At 41.2% G+C, this 18958-nt stretch overlaps 2 protein-coding genes across 12 annotated transcripts in view; one reads left to right on the plus strand and one right to left on the minus strand.

Moving 5' to 3' along the window:
• The window catches only part of SPATA6L (spermatogenesis associated 6 like), a 252007-nt gene that overhangs the window by 111447 nt on the left and 121602 nt on the right, over positions 1-18958 (plus strand). For 8 of the 11 annotated variants that reach the window (XM_032138594.2, XM_032138595.2, XM_058431080.1 and 5 more), the window contains one exon: positions 5188-5342. The exons of 2 other annotated variants lie outside the window; for them this stretch is intronic. The gene's annotated coding sequence lies outside the window, so the exon portion shown is untranslated. Of the gene's footprint in view, positions 1-5187; positions 5343-9243; positions 9388-18958 lie in introns of those variants that run through there. One more of the 11 variants, XM_058431081.1, reaches the window with a different exon arrangement.
• The window catches only part of SLC1A1 (solute carrier family 1 member 1), a 96431-nt gene that overhangs the window by 37102 nt on the left and 40371 nt on the right, over positions 1-18958 (minus strand). The window contains exon 2 of the mRNA XM_032138028.2: positions 5419-5559. Within this exon, the coding sequence (XP_031993919.1) occupies positions 5419-5559 (141 nt within the window). The remainder of the gene's footprint in view (positions 1-5418; positions 5560-18958) is intronic.

Consider the following 18958-nt stretch of genomic DNA (forward strand, 5'->3'; position numbering starts at 1 on the left):
CTTGTCCAGGAAGCAGAATCAGTACTAGGACTCACACTCAGTGGCCTGGGGGAGAGAGGAGGGAAAGGAGGGAGTTTTCTTGGCTTGATATCTGCTTGACTTGACATCCACTGAGCCGCAAACTGGTGCTGTTTCTTGAGGAGCTGTGTGTGCCCTTGTTTGAGCAGGCATTTATAGGAAATCCAGAGCTGCGACATCACAGGAATGGTTAGGAATGAGCTACTCCTTGCTCTGGAGGAAGAAATGTGCACAGGAACTGGCGTGGATTTGGCCCAGCCTGACCTGGACAGACTCCCAGGTTCTACAAGCAGGGTGGTTGCAATAACCCAGCAGGTACTATGGTATGGAATCTACGGAACGCTCCTGATGGGGTCCACAAGGAAAGGCTATCCCCCTGTGGCTGTGAGGGGGGTTTTCTCTGAAGTGGATATTCCACAATGGCAAGCATCCCACGAAGAGGTCACTCCAGGTCAGGACAGGATGGCCTGTGTGATAGTGGAATTTTTCCTTCTTAGAACCTGGTGTCAGATTCTGGGATCTGGGGTGCAGGGAAGCCTGGAACACCTTTAGAGATGAACTCCAGACTCCTGGAGGCAAGCTGGCAGCTAAGCAGAGGAGCAACCCTGTTAAGGGACCCTGGGAGCCCCTTCAGGGAGCAGCTGGATGTCACCATTGGTGTTTCATCTGCTTTTGGTTACCTTTAGCAAAGATTATGTCCTGAGTAGAAGTGTGGTCTCAGCTGCACTTTGGAGAATTAAGCTTCTGCTCCTGTCTTAGGATGGAGGAGCAAAGAGGGGAACTCCTTAGGTCACCGGGGTAGTGGCAGCCACAGCAGACACCAGGAGGTGCAGCTGTGCCCACTGGAGTGCTTCTGGCCCAGGCGGGGGTGGCAGAGGCTAAAGCGGAAGAGCTGGAACCTCTTCCTGAGCAAAGTTATGAGCATCTGGGAAGGATGCTTAGGGGACCTCTGGGAGTGGGACTGGAGGTGCTGTTCTGTTCCTGTGCGGGTCATAGGAGGCTCCAATCATCATAATTTAATTTTGGGAAGTATTAAAGAAAATGTGACCTGAATTTAAACTCACTGGCTGGACCAGGATTTTTCCAGAGCCACAATTCTCAGGCATATTCATAAGCTATTTCCTGTTATTTCTCTGGTGCTTTGACATAAATACAGCTTACAAGCCTAAATGTTAGCAGACCCCAAACACAGATACTCCTCAGCATGGCAGGAGCGTGTCCTTCACAATGTAATTTATGGGTAGGATTCTATTAGTACCCACAATGACTGTCTCTGAAAATGTCTTGAGTTTATATAAACTGTGCCATTTTTTTTTCTGTTTTAAAGTAAATTTGAGACATTATGTCATTTCATAACTCCACATGCATTTAAAAAGTAAGGACATTTTCTTATACAACTATATGCCATCATCATCTCTAACAAAATCATTAACAATTTATTGATACCATCTCATAGCCAGTCTATATTCAAATTTCCCTGGTAAATATGACTTCTTAACCTTATCATCACATAAAAAGGGGTTCTTCCTGTTTTTTTAAAAAAGCTATAAAGTATTTTTTAAATCTCACCAGAGGCTTTGATGGTAGGATTATTTTTTTCTACCTGTTAATCTGGCAGGAGAGTTTCCGTTATGCAGGAGCACAGATTATTAATCTTGGGTCTGAATTCCAGCTGTGTTTCTGCTTCTAATTTACGTATCCTCAGGGGACTCATTCAACCCTCCCCAGCTTCCCGCCTGCATCCTCCTTCGGCCTAATAACTGTATACATTAAGCTACCAGCCTCCTTCATTTCTGAGGGCATTTGCGACGTGAAGTGGCCCTTCCTGTGTGTTTTCCGTGGCCATCTTCTGGGTGGGGAGGCTGAGGACTACTTCAGGGTTTGGAGGAAGGAGCTGTGTACCAGGTAAAGGTGGCACTGAGCTGGCAGGGGAAGGGAGCAGAGATGGGGCAGAGAAGCGACCGGAGGCAAAATTGGAGGATCTCAGGGCAGACTCCATCCCCATCTGTTTCATTAAAAATACAAACCAAACAAAAACACGTGTTCAGTTGAAAATGTAAAGAAAGCACAACAGATCATGTTTTCTTACTTTCCGGATGTTAAATTTTTGGTTTTGATCACAACTTTTAAAAATGTATATACATTTTAATAAAATTTGGATTCTATACACTATCCTGTTGTGTAATTGTATTTTCCCACTTTATACTGTATGGGGAATGTTCCCACATGTAATTAAATATGATTCTAAAACAAGTTTTTAATAGTTGCTTAGTATGAAAAGTTATATACTATGTATACATAGTATAAAAGATAAATTTGTATACATATGTATACAATATAAATTTGTATACATTTAGGTTGCTTATAATTTATCACCATTACAAAGAAATGCTACCATGAATATCCTTTTACTTAGGAGTTTGAACATATCTCTGATTATTTCTTTATGATCAATTCTGAGAAACAGAATTACTGGGTGAAGAGATCAGAACATGCTCCAAACTGTTCTCCAGACAGTTTATTCCAATTTATAAGGTAACTGAAAGTGTATGAATAAACTTATTTTCCTGTAACTGTGCCAACACTAGTCTTGTTGCTTTTCCCCTCTAATCTGACAATTTAAAAGTGGATATGCCATCATTGTCCCCACCCTGCTTTGTTCATATCCCTTGAATCTTTGACTATTTCATTGCTCCAAATCAAAAGATGGGATGGTGGTTTTGCTCGCTGCCTCTAGTTCTTGACTGGCTGCTAGGGGTTTGGTGGAGGAAAAGTGGAGAAACTACTTGACCCATGCTATAGCTTCAGAAGTAGCTGGGCTATGTCAGTGGAATGCTGAGTTGTAAATTATTTTCCTAGATTATTTGCAAGGCTGAGCTAACACACAAAACATCCAGACTGCAAAAATCTCACTAGAGGAATCTCACTTCTGGCTTCTGGCCAAAGGCTGTACTTCCCAGAAAAAAAACCAAACCAAAACAAAACTCACTTGTTATTGACTGCCAAGAGTGGCATGTATTTTCAAACATCTGATATTACAGAATTAGATATTCATACATGTATTTTTACCTTTTCTTCTAAAACCTGTTTTACCTCGAGTTTTGGGTTTGCTGCATAATTTGGATCAATCTTCTATACTTCCCCTCACAGACACATGAGTTAAATAGTATTGCTCATCAGGTGGTTTATGCACCTTGTGCAACTGCGTGCAAAATATAGTGTATATGTACAATTGTGAAGATTTTTCTTGAAAGGAAGTCCAAAGCTTGCATTGTATTCTCAAAGCAGCCCAACAAAAGATTAGGAATCTTGGGCTGGGTGCGGTGGCTCGTGCCCATAATCCCAGCACTTTTGGAGGTTGAGGTGGGTGGATTTCTTGAGCCTAGAAATTCGAGACCAGCCTGGGCAACATAGCAAGATCCCACGTTAAAAAAAAATTTTTTTAAGAATCTTTGATATGGAGAAGATTCTAAGGGGTTATAACTGCAATCCTTACAACAGCCAGGCAGGTAACGTAAGAGTGAAGTGGACAAAGTATTGGGCAATTGGGAGTAGTGGAGACTATGGCATTCTCAAATGCATTTGCTCCAACTAAATGGAGTAGTTGTCTCTTGGTTTCAGACCACTGTTGATAGGTGGAAATATTGGACCAGTGTTCCCAGATCTTCATTTTTTTTTTTTTTCTGAAAAAGCCAGAAATTTGGATATTTACATGAAATCTTTCCAATTTTAAATGCTTATGACAGTTTAAACAAATAAATATTATATGGGACAAATAATTGGTCTGCTACTGTGTCAATCAGGCTGCTAGGGTTAAAAGGAACCAGGCATTTCCAAACATAATTAAATACATTCATAAAAATAATTAAATGTTCTCTTTAGGTTTCTCATAAGCCGAGAACATCAAGACCGTTTAAGGACAAAGCTCCCAAGGGACTCTAGTCTGATTCGAGTTTGGCAGTTGGGAAATTCAAAGGCCAAATGTGACAGCTCTTCAAGCAATGCAGTCCCTGAATGCAGCAGATCCTGACCCCCACCCTCCCTTCCCCTGACCAATGTCCAGTACTCTACCAGGGCCAGTCCCAGGCCTTTACGGTGGCGGTGGAGAAAAATGTTCTGGAAGGGGACATGTCATGACTTCTAATCGCATGTTTACATAAAACCCTGATTTTCAAGCTAACAACACCAGCTACTATCTTGCCATGTTTCACTAATTGCCAGAGTTAAGAACAATAAACTGTGCAATGCAGAGAAACTTATCACACCCAGAGAAATTACATTTTTGTAAACCAAATTCATCTCTATCTACCTAAGGAAGCTTCCTCTTCAAAGGAGCCCTGCAGTATAATGATCAATAAGGGAAAGTCATTTCCAAATGCAACTGTGTCACAAGTTTTAAAAATACTGGGCTTTTCAAATATGCTGCACGTCCATATTTAAACCTTTCTCACAGAACTTGACTGCTGGTCCCCACAGCAAATATGCAGGGCAGATACATAGCAAGTTGTGGGTTTGAGTAGAAAGTGGGTAAGGAGAGACCCTGAAGGCAGCTGCTGAGAGGCTGGGGGCAGCACAGCTGCAGTTGGGAAATAAATGAGTGAATGACTGAAAACATGATCAAAATTGACAACCATATTTTTTCCTGAGGACACTAGCTAACATTTCAGTGAGCAACTATGCTTTTTCTTTTCCATGCCCCAGATAATGTTTTGTTTTTGTGTTTGAAAATGACATTTTCCTCCCAAGACATCATATGCTGGTCAAATGAAGATGTGAGCAGTGGTGGGCCGAGCTATAGGCACAGTGTATGACAAAGCAACGCCATGTTGAGAACAGTGAAATGTTTCCACAGAAGCAAATATAGACATTCCAAGTGGAGAGAGGTGGAGAGAGAGAGAGAGAGAGAGAGAGAGAGATGCATCTAATGTATTTCAATTTTTCCCGTAATTAGAAAAGAACAACTTAGGTGAAAGCTTTTTAAATAATCTTAGAGAATGGCATGGTTAGGCTTTGTGTTCCCACCCAAATCTCATCTTGAATTGTAATCCCCATAATCCCCACCTGTCAAGAGAGAGACCAGGTGGAGGTAATTGAATCATAGTGGCAGTTTCTCCCATGCTGTTCTCGTGATAGTGAGTGAGTTCTCACGAGATCTTATGGTTTTATAAGGGGCTGTTCCTGCTTTGCCTGGCTTTTCTCCTTCCTGCCACCTTGTGAAGAAGGTTGTCCTGCTTCCCCTTTGCCTTCCGCCCTGATTGTGACTTTCCTGAGGCCTTCTGAGCCATGCTGAACTGTGAGTCAATTAAACCTCTTTCCTTTATAAATTACCTAGTCTCAGGAAGTTCTTTACAGCAGTATGAAAATGGACTAATACAGAGAACATCAGTTTTCTCAAGGTACCTGTAATCATGCTGGATATAATTAATGGCAAAATGATGAGTTTCAGCATCCGCATTAGAATTTCTCCAGGAAAAGCAAAGTAGAATTTCTCCAGAGTTGAGAGATTGCTGTGTTCTCGAACCAAGACTCCTGTGGTAATACCTAAGGAAAACAAGAGTTGGAAAGAAGGAAGAGGAACATTATTGAGTTCTCCTGTATCTATGTCTATGGAAAAATACCTCCAAATGCACATTTTAATGGCAAGAAAAATAGTTTAGATCATTTCCCATGAATCTGTAAAAATCTAGACTGAAATTATATTTTAAAAGATAGTGAACAGAAAGTACACATTCAGTAAATTTATTAAAAAGGATTCTATTTTTTTATTTTTATTTTTATTTTTTATTTTTTATTTTTTTGAGATGGAGTCTTGCTCTGTCACCCAGGCTGGAGTGCAGTGGCGCGATCTCGGCTCACTGCAAGCTCCGCCTCCCGGGTTCACGCCATTCTCCTGGCTCAGCCTCCTGAGTAGCTGGGACTACAGGCGCCCGCCACCACGCCTGGCTAATTTTTTGTATTTTTAGTAGAGACGGGGTTTCACCGTGGTCTTGATCTCCTGACCTCGTGATCCGCCCGCCTCAGCCTCCCAAAGTGCTAGGATTACAAGCGTGAGCCACCGCGCCTGGCCTTAAAAAGGATTCTATACATGAAAGCTTTGTTGTCATTTCTTCCCTATCAATTATGACAAAATATCACTTATTATGACACTTATGATAAAATATCAAAGAATACTGTGAGAAAAAAATCATCTTAGTCAATCCAATATAACTCTTTTGCTTTCACACACCACCTTTGTTTACCTGCAGAGATATTTTACATATTTTATTATTTTTATTGAGACGGGGTCTCACTCTGTCACCCAGCCTAGAGTACAGTGGTACCATTTCGGCTCACTGCAGCTTCGACCTTCCAGGCTCAATCGATCCTCCCACCTCAGCCTCCCGAGTAGCTAGGACTATATGAACACCACCATGTCCAGCTAATTTTTGTATTTTTTTTTTGGAGAGAGAGGATTTCATCAGGTTGCCCAGGCTGGTCTCGAACTCCTGGCCTCAAGCGATCTGCCCACCTCGACTTCCCAAAGTGCTGGGATTACAGGTGTGAACCACCATGCTTAGCTATTTTACATATTTTATAGTTTACATATCAGTTTGTATTTTTCTCATATTTTTATTAGTACTTTTAATGGTATATTTGTATAATATTCTTTCCTGTTGATGCAACTTTTATAATTTTAATAGGAATATAACAGCCTATAGATTTATTTACCATATTATCATATGACTGTTCTCTAATGTTTTGCACTCTTTTCAGTTATTTCTAGATGATGATACATTCAGGTTTATCTGATTAAAAGGCTTTTTACAAAGTTTCTGATTTTGAGTACCTTGTACATGAAGGCTTATAATTATGTGAGTGTAGGGACATGTTCACTATTAAGAAATGTTACTATTCTCTGAAAGCTTTTCCTTAACAAGGTGTCCATATTGAAATCCTTCAGTTGTATGGATAACACAGTTTAATGATGACTTTGATAACTAAAAATCACAAATTTTTATTTCTTCTTTATTCTATTCCAAGTATCTCTAATAACATCTAACTGCTTTACCCTTTCCTTCTCCCAATGTACACACCCTTATTTTAAGGCAAAAAAATAAATGGGATGACTTTTGCATCCTTTTTCCTTCATCAGCCTCTGTAAAGTAAAATGACTCTCTGAAGTAAAATGACTAAGTGGCAGAAAGATTCAAGGAGGATATCAGCCCGGCGCGGTGGCTCACGCTTGTAATCCCAGCACTTTGGGAGGCCGAGGCGGGCGGATCACGAGGTCAGGAGATCGAGACCACGGTGAAACCCCGTCTCTACTAAAAATACAAAAAATGAGCCGGGCATTTTGGTGGGCGCCTGTAGTCCCAGCTACTCGGAGAGGCTGAGGCAGGAGAATGGCGTGAACCCGGGAGGCGGAGCTTGCAGTGAGCCGAGATTGCGCCACTGCACTCCAGCCTGGGCGACAGAGCGAGACTCCGTCTCAAAAAAAAAAAAACAAAAAAAAAACAAAGGAGGATATCACTGGATATGTAAACCGAAAAACTCAAGTAATTAGTTTGTGAATACTACGACTTATTTGGGCACAATTAAAAACTCTAGGGCCATGAAAGAATATGTGAATTATAATCAGCACCAGAATTTTCATTTAAATTCAGGCATCCTTCCCATGCCCACTAGTAGACCAAATAGATGAGCCTCACAAGATGTATTTTGTGTACTAACCTTATCCTTAGCTTAATCTTATTTCCCTAAATATTCTACCTTTGTCTTGATCTCTATTTTGTGCATACACTACTGGATGCATTTCTGGTGGTTGAGTAGTGTTTACACACCACTGCATCGTGAATATACAATTTTAAATCATTTTTGGAACAAACATATACACATAAACATTTCCCAAATTGTAGCTAAGACAAAGATGAAACAAAACTCGATTATCAATGCTGTTTGGTTTCTATTTTACACCCCTAGTGTTAGAGACTCTTAAATGGAAAAGAACACCAAGAATTCAAAATATTTTAAGTAAATTTAAAAAGCACGATGTGCTCACTTCCTGCTTTATAAACTGCCTGTGTTCAGCTGTTCTATACGAACATACCTATATTATGCCCTAAGGATACTCTGTAACTCCCAGGACTTTAAAAAACAAATATTCTCTCTCATACTATTCAGGTTGCTTCAAGTAAATTTTTGGCTTGTATGTCAAAGAAAGCTCAGTATGTAAAAAATAAAGATGTGTTTGTGCTCAAACACTAGCCACACAAGGACTCTGTTGAATAGCAAGAGAAGCCCATGTGCCCCATTCTCAGGGCTTATATTACTAATGATTAACTGTGCCTCTAATTATCTCTATGCTAAATTAATGTAGGGTCATTAGAAAGATACGTATTTGCTATTTTTCAGCCTTTAGCCACATACAGGATTTTTTAAAAGGGAGAAATAAAAGAGTTACCAGGTACAGTAGCTTGAAAGCAATAAAAGTTGACATGTACCCCAGGTAGGTTACTGTATTTGGCAATTACAACTTTCTATCAAGCTTGTTCTTGAAATTGAGTGCCACAAATTGTACTCCAATATTCCTTCCTTCCTGCCTTCCTTCCTCCCTCCGTGTCTCTCACTTTCCTTTCCTTTTCCCCCTCCCCTCTCCTCCCCTCCTCTCCTTTCCTTTCTAAAAAGAATAGAAATACCAATCCAGTGCTGGAAATGAAGTTGGAATGTTCAGAGGTGTCACCCTGAGACCCTCAAATACAAGAAATGGCTAGTGAATGACCTCACCTAGGAGTTATGCCTTGTAAATTGGTGTACTTTATCTTGGTCTCAGGCAGTTTATTTGTTTTTGTTTTTGTTTTTTGAGACGGAGTCTTGCTCTGTCCCCCAGGCTGGAGTGCAGTGGCGCAATCTCGGCTCACTGCAAGCTCCGCCTCCCGGGTTCACGCCATTCTCCTGCCTCAGCCTCTCCGAGTAGCTGGGACTACAGGCGCCCACCACACGCCCGGCTAGTTTTTTGTATTTTTAGTAGAGACGGGGTTTCACCGTGGTCTCGATCTCCTGACCTCGTGATCCGCCCGCCTCGGCCTCCCAAAGTGCTGGGATTACAGGCTTGAGCCACCGCGCCCGGCGGTCTCAGGCAGTTTAGAAACAGCAGATTCGGGATGAGGAAAATCACCAGAAGATTTTCCAGGTGCCAAGAAGAGGTCAGAGTCTCATTGGGCATAACCTTTCTTTACCCATTAACAGAGTCAGAACCTTGGGCTGGATTAAGGATTATGGAGAGGTGCCCAAAGCCACAGGCTGCTAGGAAGAACCGCCCTTCTGGGAGTATGCAGGCCAGGCCCACCTGGTAAGGCCACTCCCAGAACTAAGAAAGGTGAAGATTATGAAAATTATTCAAAATCTCAGCTGTTGAAACTTTATTTTGAGCCTTAAGGGAATGTGATTATGGAAGCTGAGTCACATAAATAGGCAGCTGTAACCTTTGTTTCTCTGATTATAGATCAGCCTTTTCCTTACCTACGTTGTTTGGTAAAGTGTTATAAATCACTAAAGGATAACAGGGAAGACCCTTTCTCTCTAAGTGTGGATCTTCATTATAGACTAGCCTCCCTCTTTCCTCTTTCACACAAAGGCTTCACGGTTATCACACTATCTAGGATGGAATGTTAAATACTTGCTTTTAAATTGGAAAGGAAATGAAAACAAGCTGTATCGAAAAGAAAACGAACTAAATTGTCACTCATAAACCAGCCTTGTATAGAAAATAGTATAATCCTACTAAACTTCTCTGTTTGCTGTGTAGAAGCAAGTACTTAACGTTTAACTTCGAAGCACTGACCCCATTTCTCCAGAGTCCATGTTTCTTGGATGGCCATTCCCAGCTTTTCGCTTGAATAAACCTTTTAAAACTGGATTCTGATCCTTTTGATTATTTGAGGTTGACAAGATCAACAATTTCCCAGAACAGTGTAGCAGGAAGGACTTCAGCAGGGCCAACAAGGAATTCCCAAAAGTAAACTAAGTACCTGGACCCCCAAAGCCCCAGCAGTGGACACAGGGCACCATTCTTGGGCTTCCTTCCCACCACAGACAAGGTGATTTCAAGCAGATGCCTGGGAAGCTTGGGAAGGACACTGGTATAGGGCAAGCAGGCTCAAGCCTGGTTCCACCAGTTGTGAGGTGTGGAACCTGGGCCAGAACACTAACTTCTCCTATTGTCAAGGGTTAGATTAGCTGTCTTCAGAAGTCTCTTCTAATGCCTCTAATCATCTCTGAGCCTTGATGTCCTCAACTTTAAAATGAGATCACATTATCTCATTTCCAAGAAAGCTGCCTGCGCTTTTGAAGCAGGAAATTTCCCTGACACCCTTGCAGGTGGGAACTGCAGTGCACGGGTGCCGGATCTAGCTGGCTGCTTTGGCACTGGCAGGGGCAAACTCCACTCACTTGGACCCATTGCACTTCACCCCTTGCAGAAGGGAGTCCACAGGTGAGCAGGTACAGGAGCTGGAATGAGTGTTTCTGGGCATCAGCCGGAGCGAACTCCGTGCGGAGTCCTGAGGCCGCGTCTAGTGGGTGCCCACTACCCCTGAGGCCCCAGAGGGCATGTGTTTTAGTGCTCTTTTAGCTTTTGCCATCCACGGACGGCTGAAGTGTTAACAGTTCAGTGGGCCCTCTGCCTTTTCGCATGAGACGGTTGCTCTCTACCGAGAGCTCAGGGTCAGTGTGGCAGCCTTTAGCATTCTCACCCATGGCACCCAAGCTCTTGTTTGGTGTCCAGGAATAATCAGGTCACATGAATGGATTGAAGGGTGGTGAATGTGGAGGATTTTATTGCCGATGAACATGGCTTTCAATGGAGGGGAGCTGAAAAAGGGGTGGAGCGGGATAATCTTCCCCCAAAGTCTGGCCATCCCTGGCCAGACTCCTCCCTGAGGTAACACTGTCAAGCCATCCCTCTGAAGTCAAGCTGCGTCTCTCCAATGTCTAGCTGCTTCTCCTCTTCTCCTCTCTCTGCTGCTGGAGACTGGAGTTTTTATGGGCACAGGATGGGTAGCAGGAGGGCCATGGGTGGTTTTGGAAAAGGCAACATTTGAGCGGGAAAACAAGAATGTATGTTCTCACTTTGGGGCATGGGTCCAGGCTTCAGAGTGAGGCCCTTGCTGGGGACTGCCCTCTTCCGCCCAGAACTTCTCTGCCTCCTGTCCCTATCGCTTTCTCCAGCCTTTATGCTAAATATAAGTAAGTTGGTAAGGTCGGGTACAGTGGCTCATGGCTGTAATCCCAGCACTTTGGGAGGCCAAGGCAGGTGGATCACGAGGTCAGGAGTTCAAGACCATCCTGGCCAAGCTGGTGAAACCCCATCTCTACTAAAAATGCAAAAATTAGCCAGGCTTGGTGGTGTGTACCTGTAGTCCCAGCTACTCAGGAGGCTGAGGCAGGAGAATCGCTTGAACCTGGGAGGCAGAGGTTGCAGTGAGCTGAGATCGTGCCACTGCACTCCAGCCTAGATGACAGAGTGAGATTCCATCTCAAAAAAAAAAAAAAAAAAAAAAAGCAAATTGGTAAAACACGAAGGAAGAAACATGGGAGGAAAGCACCCATGATCTCAGCTAGGGATTCTTTAAGTTCAAAGATGAAAGTTTAAAAGAGAAGATGCACAGAATATCATTTCTTCCATGTTGTCTCAAAAAACAACTGCCAGTCCACAGCCTTGTCTCAGAGGTTCTGAGGTGATTTGTTTTTTGTTTCTGAGTTTATAAAAAAAGTATTGTTCAGGAAACAACACTGGGAATCAGAAAAGAACAAAAAAGTCGCATATCGTTACATCAGTCTCTCTCTCCCTCTCTCCTTTTCTCCAGGTCCTAACCCGCCTTTGTTCTTATGCACGCACACCTTTTACAGTTATAAAATTAACCTGGGGGTAGTAGCTGAATTTCATTTGACTAAGATTTATGAAAACAGTATTGTTCTTCTTTTGGGGTATTTGCAGAAAAGAGATTGAAATCATCTGTGGTTTTTTAAAATGAAAGCCATAGAGTAGTTCTCCGGTACATAAATTAATTTTGGCTTGATTAAATAATTACTGGCAAAGGAAAAAATATTTTTAATTATTGCAGAAACATATCTCGCCATGTCATCATGCTAGGCACTACATTAAGCAAATTAATTATGTGTCTTTTTGCCCTTGGGGAGCTAATCTAAGATGAACGTTGATGAGTAAATAAGTGTAGAAGAACACTAATTGACAAATGACTACATGCATTCAGTGGATAGACGGATAGCTTCTCCATCCTGCCCTTCGGCTGTAATATCTGTATCCCTTTCTCATCTCTTCCTGCCTCCCTAAAGAGCTGAGTAGCTCCACCAGTACAGGCTCTTCACGGGAATTCCAGCTCGAAGCACAGACGCTGGAGTCCATAAAGCTTTTATTTTCAAATCCTTTAAATAAAGTATTTACTATACTGGCAATATATTATAGCAGCTCTGCCTGAAATAAAAATAAATGCAAAAATTCATGCACAAACTCACCAACTCAAATATATCCAAGGTTGTATTGTTTCTATTTTTCCTTATATATTGCAGCCGTGAAAGGAAAATAAATCTTGGAGCCCCCAAATCCCTAAGCTAAAGGGAAGAGTCATGCTGGTAACTGCTTAGGGAATCTTCCTCCCATTCTATTCAGTTATCCCTCTGCTCACAGATAATTTTATATCTGATTGCCTCCTTTGGAAAGGCTAATCAGAAACTCAAAAGAATGCAACCATTTGTCTATTACCTCACTGTGACCTGGAAGCCCCCCGCCTGCTTCAAGTTGTCCCACCTTTTCTGGACTGAACCAGTGTAAATCTTACATATACTGATTGATGTCTCATGTCTCCCTAAAATGTATAAAACCGAGCTGTGCCCCGACCACCTTGGGCACATGTCCTCAGGACCTCCTGAGGCTGTCACAGGTGAGTCCTAAACTTTGGCAAAATAAACTTTCTTAATTAACTGAGACCTGTCTCAGATATACTGAACACATACTGTATGTCAGGCCTTGCACTAAACATTTCAAGTGAATTGTCTTGTATATTATCTCTTATAATTTAAAAAATTATTTACAATCTGTATTCTGCTGAAATATCTCATAATTTTTAATGGTGATATATAGAGATTTTTGTAAATTTTTTGAGATAAAATTCATATAACATAAAATTTACCATTTTAAAGTATATAATTCCATGGTTTTTAACATACAATGTTGTACAACTGTCACCAATGTCTAGTTCCAGTATTTCCATTACCCCCCAAAAATTCCACACCTGTTAGTCACTCCCCCCTTCTCCCTACCCCCAAAGGCTCCTGCTAACCACTAATCTACTTTTCTGTCTCTATGGATTTGCCTAATCTGGCATTTCATATAAATGTAATCATACAAAGATGTAGCCTTTTGTATCTGGCTTATTTCACGTAGCATGTTTTCAAGGTACATCCATGTTGTAGCATGTGATTTTTTTTTTTTAAAAGCACTTTTCATTTAATGTTATGTCATAAGCATTTCCCCCACATTAAACATCTTCATCTTTTTTTAATTGTTATTATACTTTAAGTTTTAGGGTACATGTGCACAATGTGCAGGTTTCTTACATGTGTATACATGTGCCATGTTGGTGTGCTGCACCCATCAACTCGTCATTTAACGTTAGGTATATCTCCTAATGCTATCCCTCCCTCTTCCTCCCACTCCACAACAGGCCCCAGTGTGTGATATTCCCCTTCCTGTGTCCATGTGTTCTCGTTGTTCAATTCCCACCTATGAGTGAGAACATGCAGTGTTTGGTTTTTTGTCCTTGTGATAGTTTGCTGAGAATGATGGTTTCCAGCTTCATCCATGTCCCCACAAAGGACATGAACTCATCATTTTTTATGGCTGCATAGTATTCCATGGTGTATATGTGCCACATTTTCTTAATCCAGTCTGTCGTTTTTGGACATTTGGCTTGGTTCCAAGTCTTTGCTATTGTGAATAATGCTGCAATAAACATATGTGTGCATGTGTCTTTATAGCAGCATGATTTATAATCCTTTGGGTATATACCCAGTAATGGGATGGCTTGGTCAAATGGTATTTCTAGTTCTAGATCCCTGAGGAATCGCCACACTGACTTCCACAATGGTTGAACTAGTTTACAGTCCCACCAACAATGTAAAAGTGTTCCTATTTCTCCACATCCTCTCCAGCACCTGTTGTTTCCTGACTTTTTAATGATGGCCATTCTAACTGGTGTGAGATGGTATCTCATTGTGGTTTTGATTTGCATTTCTCTGATGGCCAGTGATGAGCTTTTTTTCATGTGTCTTTTGGCTGCATAAATGACTTCTTTTGAGAAGTGTCTGTTCATATCCTTCACCCACTTTTTGATGGGGCTGTTTGTTTTTTTCTTGTAGATTTGTTTGAGTTCATTGTAGATTCTGGGTATTAGCCCTTTGACAGATGAGTAGATTGTAAAAGTTTTCTCCCATTCTGTAGGTTGCCTGTTCACTCTGATGGTAGTTTCTTTTGCTGTGCAGAAGCTCTTTAGTTTAATGAGATCCTATTTGTCAATTTTGGCTTTTGTTGCCATTGCGTTTGGTGTTTTGGACATGAAGTCCTTGCCCATGCCTATGTCCTGAATGGTATTGCCTAGGTTTTCTTCTAGTGTTTTTATGGTTTTAGGTCTAACATGTAAGTCTTTAATCCATCTTGAATTAATTTTTGTATAAGGTGTAAGGAAGGGATCCAGTTTCAGCTTTCTACATATGGCTAGCCAGTTTTCCCAGCACCATTTATTAAATAGGGAATCATTTCCCCATTTCTTGTTTTTGTCAGGTTTGTCAAAGATGAGATGGTTGTAGATACAAGACATTATTTCTGAGGGCTCTGTTCTGTTCCATTGGTCTGTATCTCTGTTTTGGTACCAGTACCATGCTGTTTTGGTTACTGTAGCCTTGTAGTATAGTTTGAAGTCAGGTAATGTGATGCCTCCAGCTTTGTTCTTTTGGCTTAGGATTGACTTGGCAATGTGGGCTCTTTTTTGGTTCCATATGAACTTTAAAGTAGTTTTTTCCAATTCTATGAAGAAAGTCATTGGTAGCTTGATGGGGATGGCATTGAATCTATAAATGACCTTGGGCAGTATGGCCATTTTCATGATATTGATTCTTCCTACCCATGAGCATGGAATGTTCTTCCATTTGTTTGTATCCTCTTTTATTTCATTGAGCAGTGGTTTGTAGTTCTCCTTGAAGAAGTCCTTCACATCCCTTGAAAGTTGGATTCTTAGGTATTTCATTCTCTTTGAAGCAATTGTGAATGGGAGTTCACTCATGATTTGGCTCTCTGTCTGTTATTGGTGTATAAAAATGCTTGTGAATTTTGCACATTGATTTTGTATCCTGAGACTTTGCTGAAGTTGCCTATCAGCTTAAGGAGATTTTGGGCTGAGACAATGGGGTTTTCTAAATACACAATCACAACACCTGCAAACAGAGACAATTTGACTTCCTCTTTTCCTAATTGAATACTCTTTATTTCCTTCTCCTGCCTTACTGCCCTGACCAGAACTTCCAAGACTATGTTTCAGGAGTGGTGAGAGAGGTCATCCCTGTCTTGGGCCAGTTTTCAAACGGAATGCTTCCAGTTTTTGCCCATTCAGTATGATATATTCAGTATGATATTGGCTGTGGGTTTGTCATAGATAGCTCTTATTATTTTGAGATATGTCCCATTAATACCTAATTTATTCAGAGTTTTTAGCATGCAGGTTGTTGAATTTTGTCAAAGGCCTTTTCTGCATCTGTTAAGATAATCATATAGTTTTTGTCATTGGTTCTGTTTATATGCTGGATTATGTTTATTGATTTGCATATGTTGAACCAACCTTGCATCTCAGGGATGAATCCCACTAGATCATGGTGGATAAGCTTCTTTATGTGCTGCTGGATTCGGTTTGCCAGTATTTTATTGAGGATTTTTGCATCAATGTTCATCAGGGATATTGGTCTAAAATCCTCTTTCTTTGTTGTGTCTCTGCCAGGCTTTGGTATCAGGATGATCCTGGCCTCATGAGTTAGGGGGGATTCCCTCTTTTTCTACTGATTGGAATAGTTTCAGAAGCAGTGGTACCAGCTCCTCCTTGTACCTCTGGTAGAATTCGGCTGTGAATCCATCTGGTCCTAGACGTTTTTTGGTTGGTAAGCTATTAATTATTGCCTCAATTTCAGAGCCCGTTATTGGTCTATTCAGAGATTCAACTTCTTCCTGGTTTAGTCTTGGGAGGGTGCATGTGTTCAGGAATTTATCCATTTCTTCTAGATTTTCTGGTTTATTTGCATAGAGGTGTTTGTAGTATTTTCTGATGGTAGTCTGTATTTCTGTGGGATTGGTGGTTATATCCCCTTTATCATTTTTTATTGCATCTATTTGATTCTTCTCTCTTATTAGTCTTGCTAGCAGTCTATCAATTTTGTTGATCTTTTCAAAAAACCCGTTCCTGAATTCATGGATTTTTTTGAAGGGTTTTTATGTTTCTATTTCCTTCAGTTCTGCTCTGATCTTAGTTATTTCTTGCCTTCTTCTAGCTTTTGAATGTGTTTGCTCTTGCTTCTCTAGTTCTTATAATTGTGATGTTAGGGTGTCAATTATGGATCTTTCTTGCTTTCTCTTGTGGGCATTTAGTGCTATAAATTTCCTTCTACACACTGCTTTGAATGTGTCCCAGAGATTCTGGTATGTTGTGTCTTTGTTCTCATTGGTTTCAAAGAACATCTTTATTTCTGCCTCCATTTTGTTATGTACCCAGTAGTCACTCAGGAGCAGGTTGTTCAGTTTCCATGTAGTTGAGCGGTTTTGAGTGAGTTTCTTAATCCTGAGTTCTAGTTTGATTGCACTGTGGTCTGAGAGACAGTTTGTTATAATTTCTGCCCTTTTACATTTGCTGAGGAGAGCTTTACTTCCAACTAAGTGGTCAATTTTGGAATAGGTGTGGTGTAGTGCTGAGAAGAATGTATATTCTGTTGATTTGGGGTGGAGAGTTCTGTAGATGTCTATTAGGTCCGCTTGGTGCAGAGCCGAGTTGAATTCCTGGATATCCTTGTTAACTTTCTGTCTCATTGATCTGTCTAATGTTGACAGTGGGGTGTTAAAGTCTCCCATTATTATTGTGTGGGAGTCTAAGTCTGTTTCTAGGTCTCTAAGGACTTGCTTTATGAATCTGGGTGCTCCTGTATTGGATGCATATATATTTAGGATAGTTAGCTCTTCTTGTTGAATTGATCCCTTTACCATTATGTAGTGGCCTTCTTTGTCTCTTTTGATCTTTGTTGGTTTAAAGTCTGTTTTGTCTGAGACTAGGATTGCAACCCCTGCGTTTTTTTGTTTTCCATTTGCTTGGTAGATCTTCCTCCATCCCTTTATTTTGAGCCTATGTGTGTCTCTGCACGTGACATGGGTTTCCTCAATACAGCACACTGAGGGGTCTTGACTCCTTATCCAGTTTGCCAGTCTGTGTCTTTTCATTGGAGCATTTAGCCCATTTACATTTAAAGTTAATATTGTTATGTGTGAATTTGATCCTGTCATTATGATGTTAGTTGGTTATTTTGCTCGTTAGTTGATGCAGTTTCTTCCTAGCCTTGATGGTCTTTACAATTTGGCATGTTTTTGCAGTGGCTGGTACCGGTTGTTCCTTTCCATGTTTAGTGCTTCCTTTAGGAGCTCTTTTAGGGCAGTCCTGGTGGTGACAAAAATCACTCAGCATTTGCTTGTCTGTAAAGTATTTTATTTCTCCTTCACTTATGAAGCTTAGTTTGGCTGGATATGAAATTCTGGGTTGAAAATTCTTTTCTTTAAAATGTTGAATATCGGCCCCCACTCTCTTCTGGCTTGTAGAGTTTCTGCTGAGAGATCAGCTGTTAGTCTTATGGGCTTCCGTTTGTGGGTAACCCGACCTTTCTCTCTGGCTGTTCTTAACATTTTTTCCTTCATTTCAACTTTGGTGAATCTGACAATTACGTGTCTTGGAGTTGCTCTTCTCGAGGAGTATCTTTGTGGTGTTCTATTTCCTGAATTTGAATGTTGGCCTGCCTTGCTAGATTGGTGAAGTTCTCCTGGGTAATATCCTGCAGAGTGTTTTCCAACTTGGTTCCATTCTCCGCATCACTTTCAGGTCCACCAATCAGACGTAGATTTGGTCTTCTCACATAGTCCCATATTTCTTGGAGGCTTTGTTTCTTTTCTTTTTTCTCTAAACTTCTCCTCTCGCTTCATTTCATTCATTTCATCTTCCATCACTGATACCCTTTCTTCCAGTTGATCGCATTGGCTACTGAGGCTTGTGCATTCGTCACGTAGTTCTCGTGCCTTGGTTTTCAGCTTCATCAGGTCCTTTAAGGACTTCTCTGCATTGGTTATTCTAGTTAGCCATTCGTCTAATTTTTTTTTTCAAGGTTTTTAACTTCTTTGCCATGGGTTTGAACTTCCTCCTTTAGCTCAGAGTAGTTTGATCGTCTGAAGCCTTCTTCTCACAACTCGTCAAAGTCATTCTCTGTCCAGCTTTGTTCTGTTGCTGGTGAGGAGCTGCGTTCCTTTGGAGGAGGAGAGGTGCTCTGATTTTTACAGTTTCTGGTTTTTCTGCTCTGTTTTTTCCCCATCTTTGTGGTTTTTATCTACCTTTGGTCTTTGGTGATGGTGACGTACAGATGGAGTTTTGGTGTGGATGTCCTTTCTGCTTGTTAGTTTTCCTTCTGACATTCAGGACCCTCAGCTGCAGGTCTGTTCGAGTTTGCTGGAGGTCCACTCCAGACCCTCTTTGCCTCTGTATCAGCAGCGGAGGTTGCAGAACAGCCGATATTGGTGAACAGCAGATGTTGCTGCCTGATCGTTCCTCTGGAAGTTTTGTCTCAGAGGGGTACCTGGCCGTGTGAGGTGTCAGTC

The sequence above is a fragment of the Hylobates moloch genome, unplaced genomic scaffold, assembly GCF_009828535.3.
Source record: "Hylobates moloch isolate HMO894 unplaced genomic scaffold, HMol_V3 SCAFFOLD_19, whole genome shotgun sequence".
NCBI lineage: Eukaryota > Metazoa > Chordata > Mammalia > Primates > Hylobatidae > Hylobates > Hylobates moloch.